A 13,021-nucleotide genomic window follows, 5' to 3' on the forward strand; every position below is an offset into this window, starting at 1 on the left:
CATCATAGGGAATTTATTCTACGTAGAATTAACATAATCTCTTACTAAGAGTTGGCAATGCTGCAAGCAATTTGTCAAAAATTATTTTATTTTCATTTTTTAAAAATTATTATTTTTTGGCCGGGCGCGGTGGCTCAAGCCTGTAATCCCAGCACTTTGGGAGGCCGAGACGGGCGGATCACGAGGTCAGGAGATCGAGACCATCCTGGCTAACAAGGTGAAACCCCGTCTCTACTAAAAAATACAAAAAACTAGCCGGGCAAAGTGGCGGGCGCCTGTGGTCCCAGCTACTCGGGAGGCTGAGGCAGGAGAATGGCGTGAACCCGGGAGGCGGAGCTTGCAGTGAGCTGAGATCCGGCCACCGCACCCCAGCCTGGGGGACAGAGCCAGACTCAGTCTCAAAAAAAAAAAAAAAAAAAAAAATTATTATTTTTTCTTTTTTCCCCCTGGAAAGAGCTGGAGTGCAGTGCCATGATCATAACTCACGGCAGCCTTGAACTCCTGGGCTCAAGCAACCCTCCCATGTCAGCTGCCCAAGGAGGTGGGACTACAGGTGTGCACCACCATGTCCGGCTGATTTTAAAGATTTTTTTATAGAGGCTGGGCGTGGTGGCTCACGCCTGTAATCCCAGCACTTTGGGAGGCCGAGGGGGGCGGATCACAAAGTCAGGAGACTTGAGACCATCCTGGCTAACACGGTGAAACCGGGTCTCTAGTAAAAATACAAAAAATTAGCTGGGTGTGGTGGCCCATGCCTGTAGTCCCAGCTACTTGGGAGGCCGAGGCAGAGCTTGCAGTGAGCCGAGATCGCGCCACTGCACTCCAGCCTGGGCGACAGAGCGAGTCGCTGTCTCAAAAAAAAATAAAAATAAAAAATAAATAAATAAATCAATAAATTCATAGAGACAGCATCTTACCATATCGCCCAGGCAAGTCGCGAACTCCTGGCCTAAAGCAACCCTTCCACCTTGGCCTCCCAAAGTGCTGGGATTATAGGTTTAAACCAAGGTGTCCGGCCCCATTTTATTTTTAAACTGATTTTAAGAAGATTGGGGGCCGGGCGCGGTGGCTCACGCCTGTAACCCAACACTTTGGGAGGCCGAGGCGGGCTGATCACAAGGTCAGGAGATTGAGACCACCCTGGCTAACACAGTGAAACCCCGTCTCTACTAAAAATACAAAAAATCAGCCGGGCTTGGTGGTGGGAGCCTGTAGTCCCCAGCTACTGGGAGGCTGAGGCAGGAGAATGGCATGAACCGGGAGGCCGGAGCTTGCAGTGAGCGAGGTGCGCCACTGCACTCCAGCCTGGGGCTGACAGAAGCGAGACTCGTCTCAAAAAAAAAAGAAAGACTGAGCATCAATATGATTTTCTTTTTTTTTTTTTTTTGAGAGCAGTCTCGCTCTGTCGCCCAGGCTGGAGTGCAGTGGGCCAGCGATCTGGGCTCACTGCAGCTCTGCCTCCGGGTTCGCGTCATTCTCCGCCTCAGCCTCCGAGTAGCTGGGACTACAGGCGCCCGCCACCACGCCCGGCTAGTTTTTTCTATTTTTAGTAGAGACGGGGTTTCACCATGTTAGCCAGGATGGTCTCGATCTCCTGACCTCGTGATCCACCTGCCTCGGCCTCCCAAAGTGCTGGGATTACAGGCTTGAGCCACCGCGCCCGGCCCTAAATATGATTTTCTACTAAAAGGAATCAAGGCTTTTGGAGAAGGGGCTGATTCTAGAACAGTGAGGCGGAAAATACTCAGTCTGCTGTATCTTGGCGCTAGAAAGCATGGAAGTGCTCAAGAAATAATGGGGATACACTGAAGTAACAGTAAGGGACCCACTGAATTTTAAAAAATTACGGGCCGGGCGCGGTGGCTCCCGCCTGTAATCCCAGCACTTTGGGAGGCCAAGGTGGGGGGATCACCTGAGGTCCGGAGTTCGAGGTCAGCCTGGCCAACATGGTGAAACCCCATCTCTACTAAAAATACAAAAACTAGCCGGGAACGGTGGCGGGTGCCTGTAGTCACAGCTTCTTGGGAGGCTGAGGCAGAAGAATTGCTTGAACCCAGAAGGTGGAAGTTGCGGTAGGCCAAAATTGCACCATTGCACTCCAGCCTGGGCAACAGAGTAAGACTCTGTTAAAAAAAAAAAAAAGAAAGTTTGATGGGAACAGACAAGTGAGAAAGTCTCAAAGCATTTCCCCACAGATTACCTATTAACTATAAAATGGAAAAATGGCAACTTCATAGTGGAGAAACACGGCAGACAATTTCTTAAAAAAGTTATTAAAGTTAAGATTCCCAATAATGGGACAAAGCAACATGACAAAGCAATATGTCCTAGTTATATGATGTACTAAGACATAACATTACTTATGCAGTATTCCTGCCAAAATGCATACATTGAATCTAACCTGAGAGGAAAAAAAAATTAGACAATTCTAAATTGAGAAACATTCTACATAATAGATGGCCTGTATTCTTCAACAACGTTAATGCTATGAAAGACAAAGGCTGAGGAACTGTCCCAGATTAGGGGAGACTAAGGCAATATAATGACTAAAAAAAAAAAAGGGCTCTATGACGGTCATTATCAGGACAAGTAGCGCCAAATTTGATAATTCTTCTGTGGTTATGGAAGGGAATGTCCTTATTCTTAGGATATCCATGAAGTATTTAGGAATAGAGTCATGATGAATTAATATCCTCAGATGGTTTAGCAAAATTAATAATAATATTAACAATAATGATATGTGGATTACAGAGAAAGTAATAAACCATGTGTGGCAAAATGCTGACAACTGGTGAATCTAGGAGAAGGGTATGCTGGAGTTCCTTATTTTATTCTTGTAACTTTTTTTAAAGTTTGAAATTTATTTCAAAGTCAAAGGGTCTGAAAACGAAAAACAATGTTACAGCAATCAAGAGTGATTCATTAGATCCAAGAAGATTTCTGTACATGTTTGTGCATGTTCACATGCACAATACACTTTTTAAAGTGAAAGATGACAGATTTTATAACAGGAAATAGGATTTCCACAATGGAAATAATTATAAGACTTTGCTTGTTAACCAAGGGATCTGCTTGCCTTGATATACAAATATAAATATGCCTGTGGCTTTGATCCCTACTTCATAACTGACTGTGTTTCCTGTAGTCCATAACTGACTGTGTCTCCTTGGAATTTAGTTCCAGACAGAGTATCTCAGGCAAGTTAATTCTATTATCAGACCTTTAAATTCACCTCATATGAATGAACTAGCTTGATAACATATCAAAACTTTCCCTTAATGAACAATTTCAAAAATACTGACTCTGGACTCCCTCACCAAAAATTAAATCAATTATTTTTAAACAAATTCTTAAGTATTTCTTCTTCATGTTATTCCTTGTTCTTTTTTTTTTTTTTTTTTTCCTGAGATGGAGTCTTGCTCTGTCGCCCAGGCTGGGATGCAGTGGTGTGATCTTGGCTCACCGCAACCTCCGCCTCCCGGATTCTAGTGACTCTCTTGCCTCAGTCTCCTGAGTAGCTGGGATTACAGGCACATGCCACCACACCCTGCTAAATTTTGTTATTTTTAGTAGAGATGGGGTTTCACCATATTGGCCAGGCTGGTCTTGAACTCCTGACCTCATGATCTGCCCACTTTGGCCTCCTTTGGGATTACAGGTGTGAGCTACCATGCCCAGCCCTTGTTATTCCTATCTATACACACATATACATATATAAATATGGCTTTTAATGTTTCTTCAGTTTGTTAAAATCTACCTTAAGAAACAAAATACCAGCTCTTGATAAAGCAAAAATAATTTTAATAACATTAATAAAACTAAAGTTATCCCTTATAATTTTTTAGAAGTCACATATTCACTTAAACGAATTCATTGTTTAAAATATAAAAAGAGTACAGGAGAGAAAGTAAAACTTGTAACTCTACCACCCAGTAATAGTTTAAATTAAATTAAATTACTAGGTTGTGGCTTAATTTCTTTGGGTCTGGGTTAATTTATATAGTTGGTTATAAACATGATACTTACTAGATATAATGGATATATTATCCAAATGAATATACGAACATGTACTTCATAATTCTTCCCATTGCCAGATATAGTTATCACACATTTTCATTGTTGTAAGATATAATAGATGATAAATAACCTTGAACATAATTTTTTGATCAATAAGGCTAAAGAGTATGCTTCTTTTTTTTTGGAGACAGGGTCTTGCTTTGTTGCCCAGGCTGGAGTGCAGTGGTGTGATCTGGGCTCACTGCAGCCTCTGCCTCCTGGGCTCAAGTGATCCTCCTACATCAGCCTTCTGAGTAGCTGGAATACAGGCACACATCACCATGCTCAGCTAAATTCTGCATTTTTTTTTTTTTTTGAGAGGGAGTCTTGCTCTGTTGCCAGGCTGGGGTGTAGTGGCGCGATCTTGGCTCATTACAACCTCCACCTCCCAGGTTCAAGCTATTCTTCTGCTTCAGACTCCTGAGTAGGAGGGATTACAGGTGCCTCCCACCACGCCCAGCTAATTTTTTGTATTTTTAGTAGGGATGGGATTTCACCATGTTGGCCAAGCTGGTCTTGAACTCCTGACCTCGTGATTTGCCTGCCTTAGCCTCTCAAAGTGCTGCAATTACAGGTGTGAGCCACCAGGCCCGGCCCTGATTTTTTGAGATGCAGTTTCCCCGTTGTTGCCCAGGCTGGAGTGCAGTGGTGTGATCTCAGCTCACTGCAACCTCCACCTCCCGGGTTCAAGCGATTCTCCTGCCTCAGCCTCCCAAGTAGCTGGGATTACAGGCGCACGCCACCACACCTGGCTAATTTTGTATTTTTAGTAGAGATGGGGTTTCACCGTGTTAGTCAGGCTGGTCTCAAACTCCTGACTTCAGGCATCTGCCTGCCTCGGCCTCCCAAAGTGCTGGATTACTGGCATGAGCCATCACGCGTGGCCCCAACATATTTATAAGTACTAACACAAGGGCATTTAGAGTCAACAATCCAGAAAACAGTATTAAAGTTCACATCTGAAAGGTATGATTAACGTACCTCTCTGAGTTGATTGTTATACAGCAGTTTTCTGATAAGCTTATTCAACTAATTCATTACCTAGGGAACAGATATCCTAACTGATTAAAACGTTTAAAACTGATAGGTTACCTGGTTGAGAATATTCCAGGATGCACGCAAGCGTGCTACGAATCAGAGCTGTCCATTGTTTTTGAACGCCGGCCTCAGTTTTGGCCATTGAAAGTGTCACAATACTTTTAATCCCTTGAAGAGCTGCACTGACTGGTGGAGGAACCTGATTATCTGCAGACTTTATTGCTGTGTCTTTCAATATTCTTGCAATTAAGAACAGAATTGTAGGCAGGATTGTCATACATCCTGAAAGAAAAACAAATCAGATTACCTCATAACTATTTCAGTTCTCACATTATAGTTGTTTCCATTGCTTATTTTTTTTTGCATTTGATGGTGGTTTAATATTGTTTTTTACCTTGCCTTTATACAAAATTTACTGTATTACCATTACTATAATTCAATGCTTGAAAAAGAAAATAAGGAAGTGTCATAGCATTTCAAAGACAGAATTGGTATTTTCTTTCTTTTTCCAGCTAGCCTTCTTTTTATTACTTCTAATACTTCACCTATTTAATATTTCATGCCCTTTGTAATGAAAATGAAAAAGGAAGACAGAAAAACAGGAAAAAAACACTACCAGATACTGTGAGAAGCATCTGAGTAATTTGGTGAATTTTACAGCAATTGTAAGACATATAATCAATCCTCAGTGTACTAAAGTCAACCTAATCAAGCCAGGAAAGTAAAAGGACTATTGGGGGAAGGAAAGAAGAAATGAAATAATCCTAGAATTTGTAACTAAAAATTCTAGGTCATGAAAGTTCAACCTCCCACAAAAGGAAAAAATCCCTTCACCACTCTGACCTGCAGCCATTGTAGCCTCTGCTTGTAAAACTCCAGTGATGGAGAAGTCATTATTTTCAAACATGTAGGGTAACTCTAAAAGGTAGAAAGGTCTTCCTTGGGTTGAGCTGAAATTTACCTCTTTATCTACTGATACAATTTTTACCTTCTAGATCAGGAATGTCTGATGTTTTGGCTTCCCTGAACCTCACCGGAAGAATTGTCTTGGGCCACACATAAAATACACTAACACTAACAACAGCTGATGAGCTAAAAAAAGTCCACGCAGAAATCTCATAATGTTTTAAGAAAGTTTATGAATTTGTGTTGGTGAAATTCAAAGCCATGCTGGGCGGTGGGCTGGACAAGCTTGTTCTGGATAAAACAGAGGGAAAGTCTACTTTTACATTCAACAGTTCTTCAATATCTGCAGCCAGCTGTTACTTTTTTCCAGCCATAATTTCTTTCAGTGTTCCTTAAAGTTGGCTGTCATTCTCCTCTGACCTTCTTGAGTTTTTCTTTTTCTTTCTTTTGTTTTTTTTTTGAGACAAAAGTCTCCCTCTGTCACTAAGGCTGGAGTGCAATGGCGCGAACTCGGCTCACTGCAGCCTCTGCCTCCTGGGTTCAAGCGATTCTCCTGCCTCAGCTTCCTGAATAGCTGGGATTACAGGCATGCGCCACCACACCCTGCTAATTTTTTTGCATTTTTAGTAGAGACGGGGTTTCACCATGTTGGTCAGGCTGGTCACGAACTCCTGACCTCAGGTGATCCACCCGCCTCAGCCTCCCAAAGTGCTGGGATTATAGGCATGAGCCACCGCGCCCAGCCCTGAGTTTTTCCGTGTTGCTCAAGAGTAGCAACCAGATTGGAAAACAGAGTTTAGTTACTCCACTTTATGTCTATCTGCTGACACTGTCTTTCCTCAACCTGTAATCCCATGTCTTATTTGAAACACACCTGGAAAGAGCACCTCAGATTTCTGACTTTCTGAATCTTTAATCTTCATAGGCTCCTAAAGGTAAACAAAACCTTAAAAAAAGACCAGCTTCTTATTTCTCACTTGAGATTTAAGAGGAAACTAAGTTATTACAGCGCTTAAAATCAAAGGCAAGCTCATCTTTGTCTACTGTAATATAATGCATTTCCAAATACTGATCAATACCGTACCAGCGGGTGAACAAAGGGATGGTAAATCAGAGAGTATGGTAACTGTGGCTGCCACCAAACGAGCACTTTCTTCTGATAGTCGAGTTTTAGTGGCTATGTGACTTGGAGAGTCTGACACCTTGGTACTGAGATGTGGCATATGCCGTACTAAAATGAACATCAGCAGCTCCATAGTTGCAAACACAAGAGACTTTCCAGGAATGAGACCACCGCTGTCACCTCCTTCACCCAATACAGTACAGGCCTCTTTTTCCATATCATCTTCATCTGAGGTAAAAGATAATTTGGTGAAATTTCCAACAAAAAAAAAGTACGTAAAACAACACAACAAGTATATTTAGGAAATTCCTTCAAAAGAATTTACAAGAAAATGTCTAACTGATGTCACACGTCTTTTTCTGTATAATTCTCTGCCTTCCTAGAATTCTGTGCATTGATCTGTCCTTAAAGGTAATAGTTCATTTTTCACTTGGAAAATCTTTATCACATATTTTTATTGGGTGTATATTTTGTAATAGAAATAACACATATGTTACGTTGAACCAAATTAAATTGACAAAAGGTGAAAAACAGTTGACTCTCAGCAATTTCATTTGGTCCTTTCTAATGAAAATAAAATCAATTTCAAATCTTCTAAATGTATGATTATTATTTTTTTAAATTAATAACTTCTGGCCAGGTGCCGTGGCTCAAACCTGTAATCTCAGCACTTTGGGATGCCGAGATGGACGGACTGCTTGGGCTCAGTAGTTCAAGACCAGCCTGGGTAACATGGCAAAATCCTGTCTCCACCAAAAATACAAAAATTAGCTGGGCACTGTGGTGTGTGTCTGTAATCCCAGGTACTCTGGAGGCTGAGGTGGGAAGATCCTGGGAGTTTGAGGCTGCAGTAAGCCAAGATTGCATCACTGCACTTTAGCCTGGGCTCTTGAGAGTGAGACTGTCCCGCGCAAAAAAAAAAAAAAAAAAAAAAAAAAAAAAATTAGCTGGGCTTGGTGGAGCGTGCCTATAGTCCCAGCTACTCAGAAGGCTAAGGCAGGAGGATCTTGAGCTCAGGAGTTAGAGACTACACTGAACTATAATCACATCATTGCGCTCTAGCTTGGGTGACAGAATGAGACCCTGTCTCTAAAAAAGAATATAAAAACTACAGAAATATGTCCTGGCAGTAATATTAAAAAATTTTTTTTTCAGTATAAAATAAGATTTACTTCAAGTTCGTGTAATTTCTACTGCTTACTTAGAGTGTTTCTTTTTTCTTGCAAATAATCCTGAGCAGCTCTTACTATCTGTTGTACAACTCCAGTAACCAACAGCTGGACAGATGATGGATTCCAGGTCAATAGGAGGCGGTGCAAAACACTCAGCAACTCAACACCTATCAGCTAATACAAATAAACACAAATACATTTAATTAATTTCAATGTCAAAGGATAAATTTATATTGTTAAAATCAGAAAATACATATGTAAAAAAAGAAATTGGGTAGCTAAAATTAAAATATAGGACTATGTAACAAATAAGAACATTGTAAAAATCTTGAGAAATGGTCACATTTTACCCCGATGTATATTTTCAAGCAACAAATGATTTATTATCTACATATTTAAATACGCTTTATATTCAAAGATGATCATTCTCCTATTGGAAGGAAATAATTGAGCTAAACAGTATTGCAGAGTCCAATGCGGCTAAAATTTATAATTTCTAACCTGAGCTGAATATCCAAGAATTTCTACAACCTCTGCTTACCAGAGATTGTAGAAATTTTTGGTGAGTTCCTCTTCTATTCACTTCAGCAACTACTACAAACTTTCACCACCCACTTTAAGCTTCTACTCACAATCTTACACATCAAATTCATCCAATGAACCTAACGGAAATTTCAAAGAGGGGGAAAATGCTTAACTGCAACCAAAGTCACCTTTACCTCTTTCCTTAAGATCATGTGTTCAGCCTCTTATCTGGGGCTTAATCTGAGGTTAATCTTTCCTTATGTGCTCCTATCCTATCCTATTTGACTTCCTAGGGATTCTTCAAGGGCTCTGATCATATCTCAAATGTTTTCAACTTCTCTCTCTAGTTAGGCTACGCTCCTCAGTATAATGACAATGCTCAAGTTTTTCTTATCTAATGTCCCCCCTGCACTCCCAAAGCCTCCAGATCCTTTTATCTACCCCATGTCCTCCTCTATGTATCTTGCTCCTTCCTTCCCCAGCCTAGATGCTTCCACTTCCTTGATCTTCCTACTATCTGGCTACTAGTCACCTCAAACAATCCTCTGCAGGAGGTCACCAATAGCCTCCTCTAGATTCATTTCTGTGCTTATTTACTCTATTCTTTCTTTTGAGACTGTCTACCCTTCTTGAAATTCCTCCCTTGTCTTTGATAACTCTGTTCTCTTTTGGTTCTCCTCCAACCTCTCTAGTAGTTTCCACTGTTGATTTATTCCCTTCTTCTCAATTTTTAAATGCTATTTATCCTCAAGCTTCCAATCCTGGTCCTCTTTTCTTCTTCCTTTATTCAGCCTTCCTAGGCTAATGCACTTGTTATTTCTCTGGAATTATGAAAAAAGCCTCAGAACTGGCATCCGTCACCCTTCGCATCTCTTACAAGGCAACCTACCTCTACGGGTTGACAGAATGATCCTTCTGAAATATAAAGTTAGTGACATCATTCCTCTACTTAAACATTTTTAATGATTCCCTATCACTTTCAGGATAAGGTTCAAACTCTTTTACATGTCATCAAGAAACCTTCATGATTTGGTCTTCACCTTGTTGTCCAGCCTCATCTAACAACCTCATGTTCGATTCAAATCAGCCATAGTAAATGGCAATGCCCTTGAACTTGCCGTGTTCTCTCATGCCTCCTAGTGTTTGTATTCGCTATTCTTTCTGAGAGGAAAACCCATCCTGCTTGTGTTGCCTCACGAATTCCTCTTGAAGATTTGATTCAACCATTGCCCACTCTGAGAAACCATCCTTTGCTTTCCTATCACAACATCGGGCTCCTCCTCTCTATTCTCAGCTTTACATGTACTAAAATAGCACTTATCACACTGTACTTATCTCCTAATTCAGGCACAGTGAAACTGCTTTCACTATCTGTAACCTCAAACCATGTTTGGGGCAGACCAGGCACAGAGTAAAAGTAACTGGGTGAATAAATATAGGGAGTCAGTGTACTCATATCGTGTTAAAATAGGATCCAATACAGAAAAAAAATTCCATCCTTTTTTCCATTGTAAAGCAATACTCGGAAAAAAACACACAATTATCTATCATAGCAATACACTGTACCTGATCTTCTGCGATATGGACTCGAGCATAAGGAGAGTCTAACAAGGTATGTAAGGCCTGTAGGCATGCTGTAACATGTTCAATGGGCTCCTCAGGTCTAGGGGAACAAAGAAACTGTATACTCACACCTGAAATATACAAAATAAAAACATGTTTTTTCACTTATAAAACACTTTATGTTGTTTGATCCCATATTTCTCTATTTATGTTTTTACAGATTACCTTAACATATATTTACTAATGCCTTAGAGTTCAAAATGGTTTCCAACTTAAGCAGCCAAGCTCAACACAAGGTTGTAGTTTTGCAATTAGGTTAATATTCAAATTAGCTATGTGTGAAAGAAGGAATTCCCATGCCGTCAGGTTGATTATGAAGATAATAAGTTTTTATTTCTAGGACTTTTAAAACAATACATTAAGAAAATAAATTTACAAACATTATAAAACTGCTTTTCATTAAATGGTAGCCAAATAATTTTTCATGTATACAAAGTTCTTAAATGGCAAGTTATAGAGGCACAATGGGTTTCATAGGAAACAACTTCTTTTAATTTACATAAGGGCAAAGTCAATGTTTTGGAAGTTTTTCACTTCCGAGACCTACTGATGAATCCCATAATTATACCTTATTAATTGTGTTCCTTTTCAACCCCAGAAAACATAAGATCACCAAAAGCTTCATTACAATGTATAAATTCTTAAATGTTAAAAAAGCACCTATAGCCAGGAACGGTGGCTCACACCTGTAATCCCAGCACTTTGGGATGCGGAGGTGGGCAGATCATCTGAGGTCAGAAGTTCGAGACCAGCCTGACCAACATGGAGAAACCCCATCTCTACTAAAAATACAAAATCATCCAGGCGTGGTGGCGTATACCCATAATCCCAGCTACTTGGGAGGCTGAGACAGGAGAATCATTTGAACCCAGGAGGTGGAGGTTGCGGTGAGCCAAGATCACGCCATTGCAATCCAGCCTAGGCAACAAGAGTGAAACTCTGTCTCAAAAACAAACAAACAAACAAAAGGATCTATAAAGCAATTTTACATTAGGATTCACTGAAATCTGCTTAAACGTTTTTTTCTTAATAGGATAATTGGTTAAGTGCCAAGTAAAAAGAAAACGAGTTGTTGAATAAAAAACATATTAAGTTTTTTTACTGAAAATTATTCAATACTGCTCTGTGAATGAACATGACAGCTAAGTAGTTTCAGTAGTTTTTAATAATTTAATTTTTAGGTTAAAAATCCAATTAACAATTTATAAGGTGAGGTGAAAAATCCTTTCACTTTTCCTTCTCTGAACTGTGCTATACTGTACAAAATCTTTCCATAGCTTTAAAATGAAAGATATGAATTTTCAGAAGTGATAAATCTTGAAATACATTAATATAACAGACCTACCTAAAATCAGATGCATTCTGTCTTTGTTAATTTCTGGCAAAGATTTAGCACTACCCGCTGCTCCTGACGCCTGGTTTAAACTGACAGTAGTAGAACGTTTTTGTAAACCAGATATTGCTGCTGCTTCTGTAGACTCTGAGCACGTAAATCCTGTGCTATTTAACCAAAGTGCCACCGCATGGAGAATTGGGGCCCAGGAATTCCGATAGTGAAGTCTAGCTGTATCAATAGTTTCAGGGGTATAAAATGCTCCACCTGTAAAACAATCAAATCAATTAAAAACATTACCTTTTTTTTTTTTTTTGAGACGAAGTCTCACTCTGCCGCCCTGGCTGGAGTGCAATGGTGTGATCTTGGCTCACTGCAACCTCCTCCTGCTGGGTTCAAGCAATTCTCCTGCCTCAGCCTCCTGAGTAGCTGGGACTACAGGCATGCGCCACCACGCCCAGCTAATTTTTTGTATTTTTAGTAGAGATGGGGTTTCACCATGCTGGCCAGCCTGGTCTCGAACTCTCGATCCACCCGCCTCAGACTCCCAAAGTACTGGGATTACAGGTGTGAGCCACTGCGCCCAGCCAAAACATTACTATTATAAATGTTTGCTCATTTATAAACCACTAACAAAAATACCTGTTACATACAAAAGAGAAATCTAGCCAAAGGGCTTCTCCTCTTTATAAAGTCACCAAAAGTAACCCCTTTTCTGTAGCTGATGAACTGGAATACCTGTCTCTTCCTCACTGATGCTAGTTTTCCAGCCTTTCCTCTGCTACTGCTGATTTCACTAAGTATTCTTGCCTTTTCTTACCCTGTTGTCACAGAATTTACCTCTTCATTGTTACCAGTGGCTCCTAACACCCTATCGTCTTCTCTTTCTACCATAACCAGGGAACTCCATTTCTTCCTTCTGTTTCTTTCTCTTTCTGCTAATCCTCTCCACCTCCTGTTGTTTCCACTACTAACACTGAGGACTTCCTCATCACTCCTTGCTGTTATGATGGATTAAGGAAGGAAAAAAGGGGGTAGGGGGAACTCCATTATTCTTATCATTAATATACAGGAAGGAGAATGGGTTCTTCGAGTAGGAACTGGTAACACACTTTCTAAACAGAAAAAAATGTTGATGATTTCTATACTGATTTCAATAAGAAAACTAAAGTACAATTTGCAAAGCACTTCAGGAACATAATTTATTGGCACACTAGGAATCTGAAATAGAATATGAAAATACAC

The 13,021-nt window shown here is 40.3% G+C and overlaps 1 protein-coding gene across 6 annotated transcripts in view; it reads right to left on the reverse strand.

Moving 5' to 3' along the window:
• The window catches only part of HEATR5B (HEAT repeat containing 5B), a 106,739-nt gene that overhangs the window by 12,030 nt on the left and 81,688 nt on the right, over window positions 1-13,021 (reverse strand). For 5 of the 6 annotated variants that reach the window (XM_031655075.1, XM_031655074.1, XM_031655077.1 and 2 more), the window contains 5 exons: window positions 11,789-12,043; window positions 10,387-10,514; window positions 8,325-8,469; window positions 7,085-7,351; window positions 5,149-5,376 (listed from right to left, as the gene is read on the reverse strand). In XM_031655075.1, the coding sequence (XP_031510935.1) occupies window positions 5,149-5,376; window positions 7,085-7,351; window positions 8,325-8,469; window positions 10,387-10,514; window positions 11,789-12,043 (1,023 nt within the window). The remainder of the gene's footprint in view (window positions 1-5,148; window positions 5,377-7,084; window positions 7,352-8,324; window positions 8,470-10,386; window positions 10,515-11,788; window positions 12,044-13,021) is intronic. The other variant, XM_031655076.1, reaches the window with a different exon arrangement.

The sequence above is a fragment of the Papio anubis genome, chromosome 14 (assembly GCF_008728515.1).
Source record: "Papio anubis isolate 15944 chromosome 14, Panubis1.0, whole genome shotgun sequence".
Lineage (NCBI taxonomy): Eukaryota > Metazoa > Chordata > Mammalia > Primates > Cercopithecidae > Papio > Papio anubis.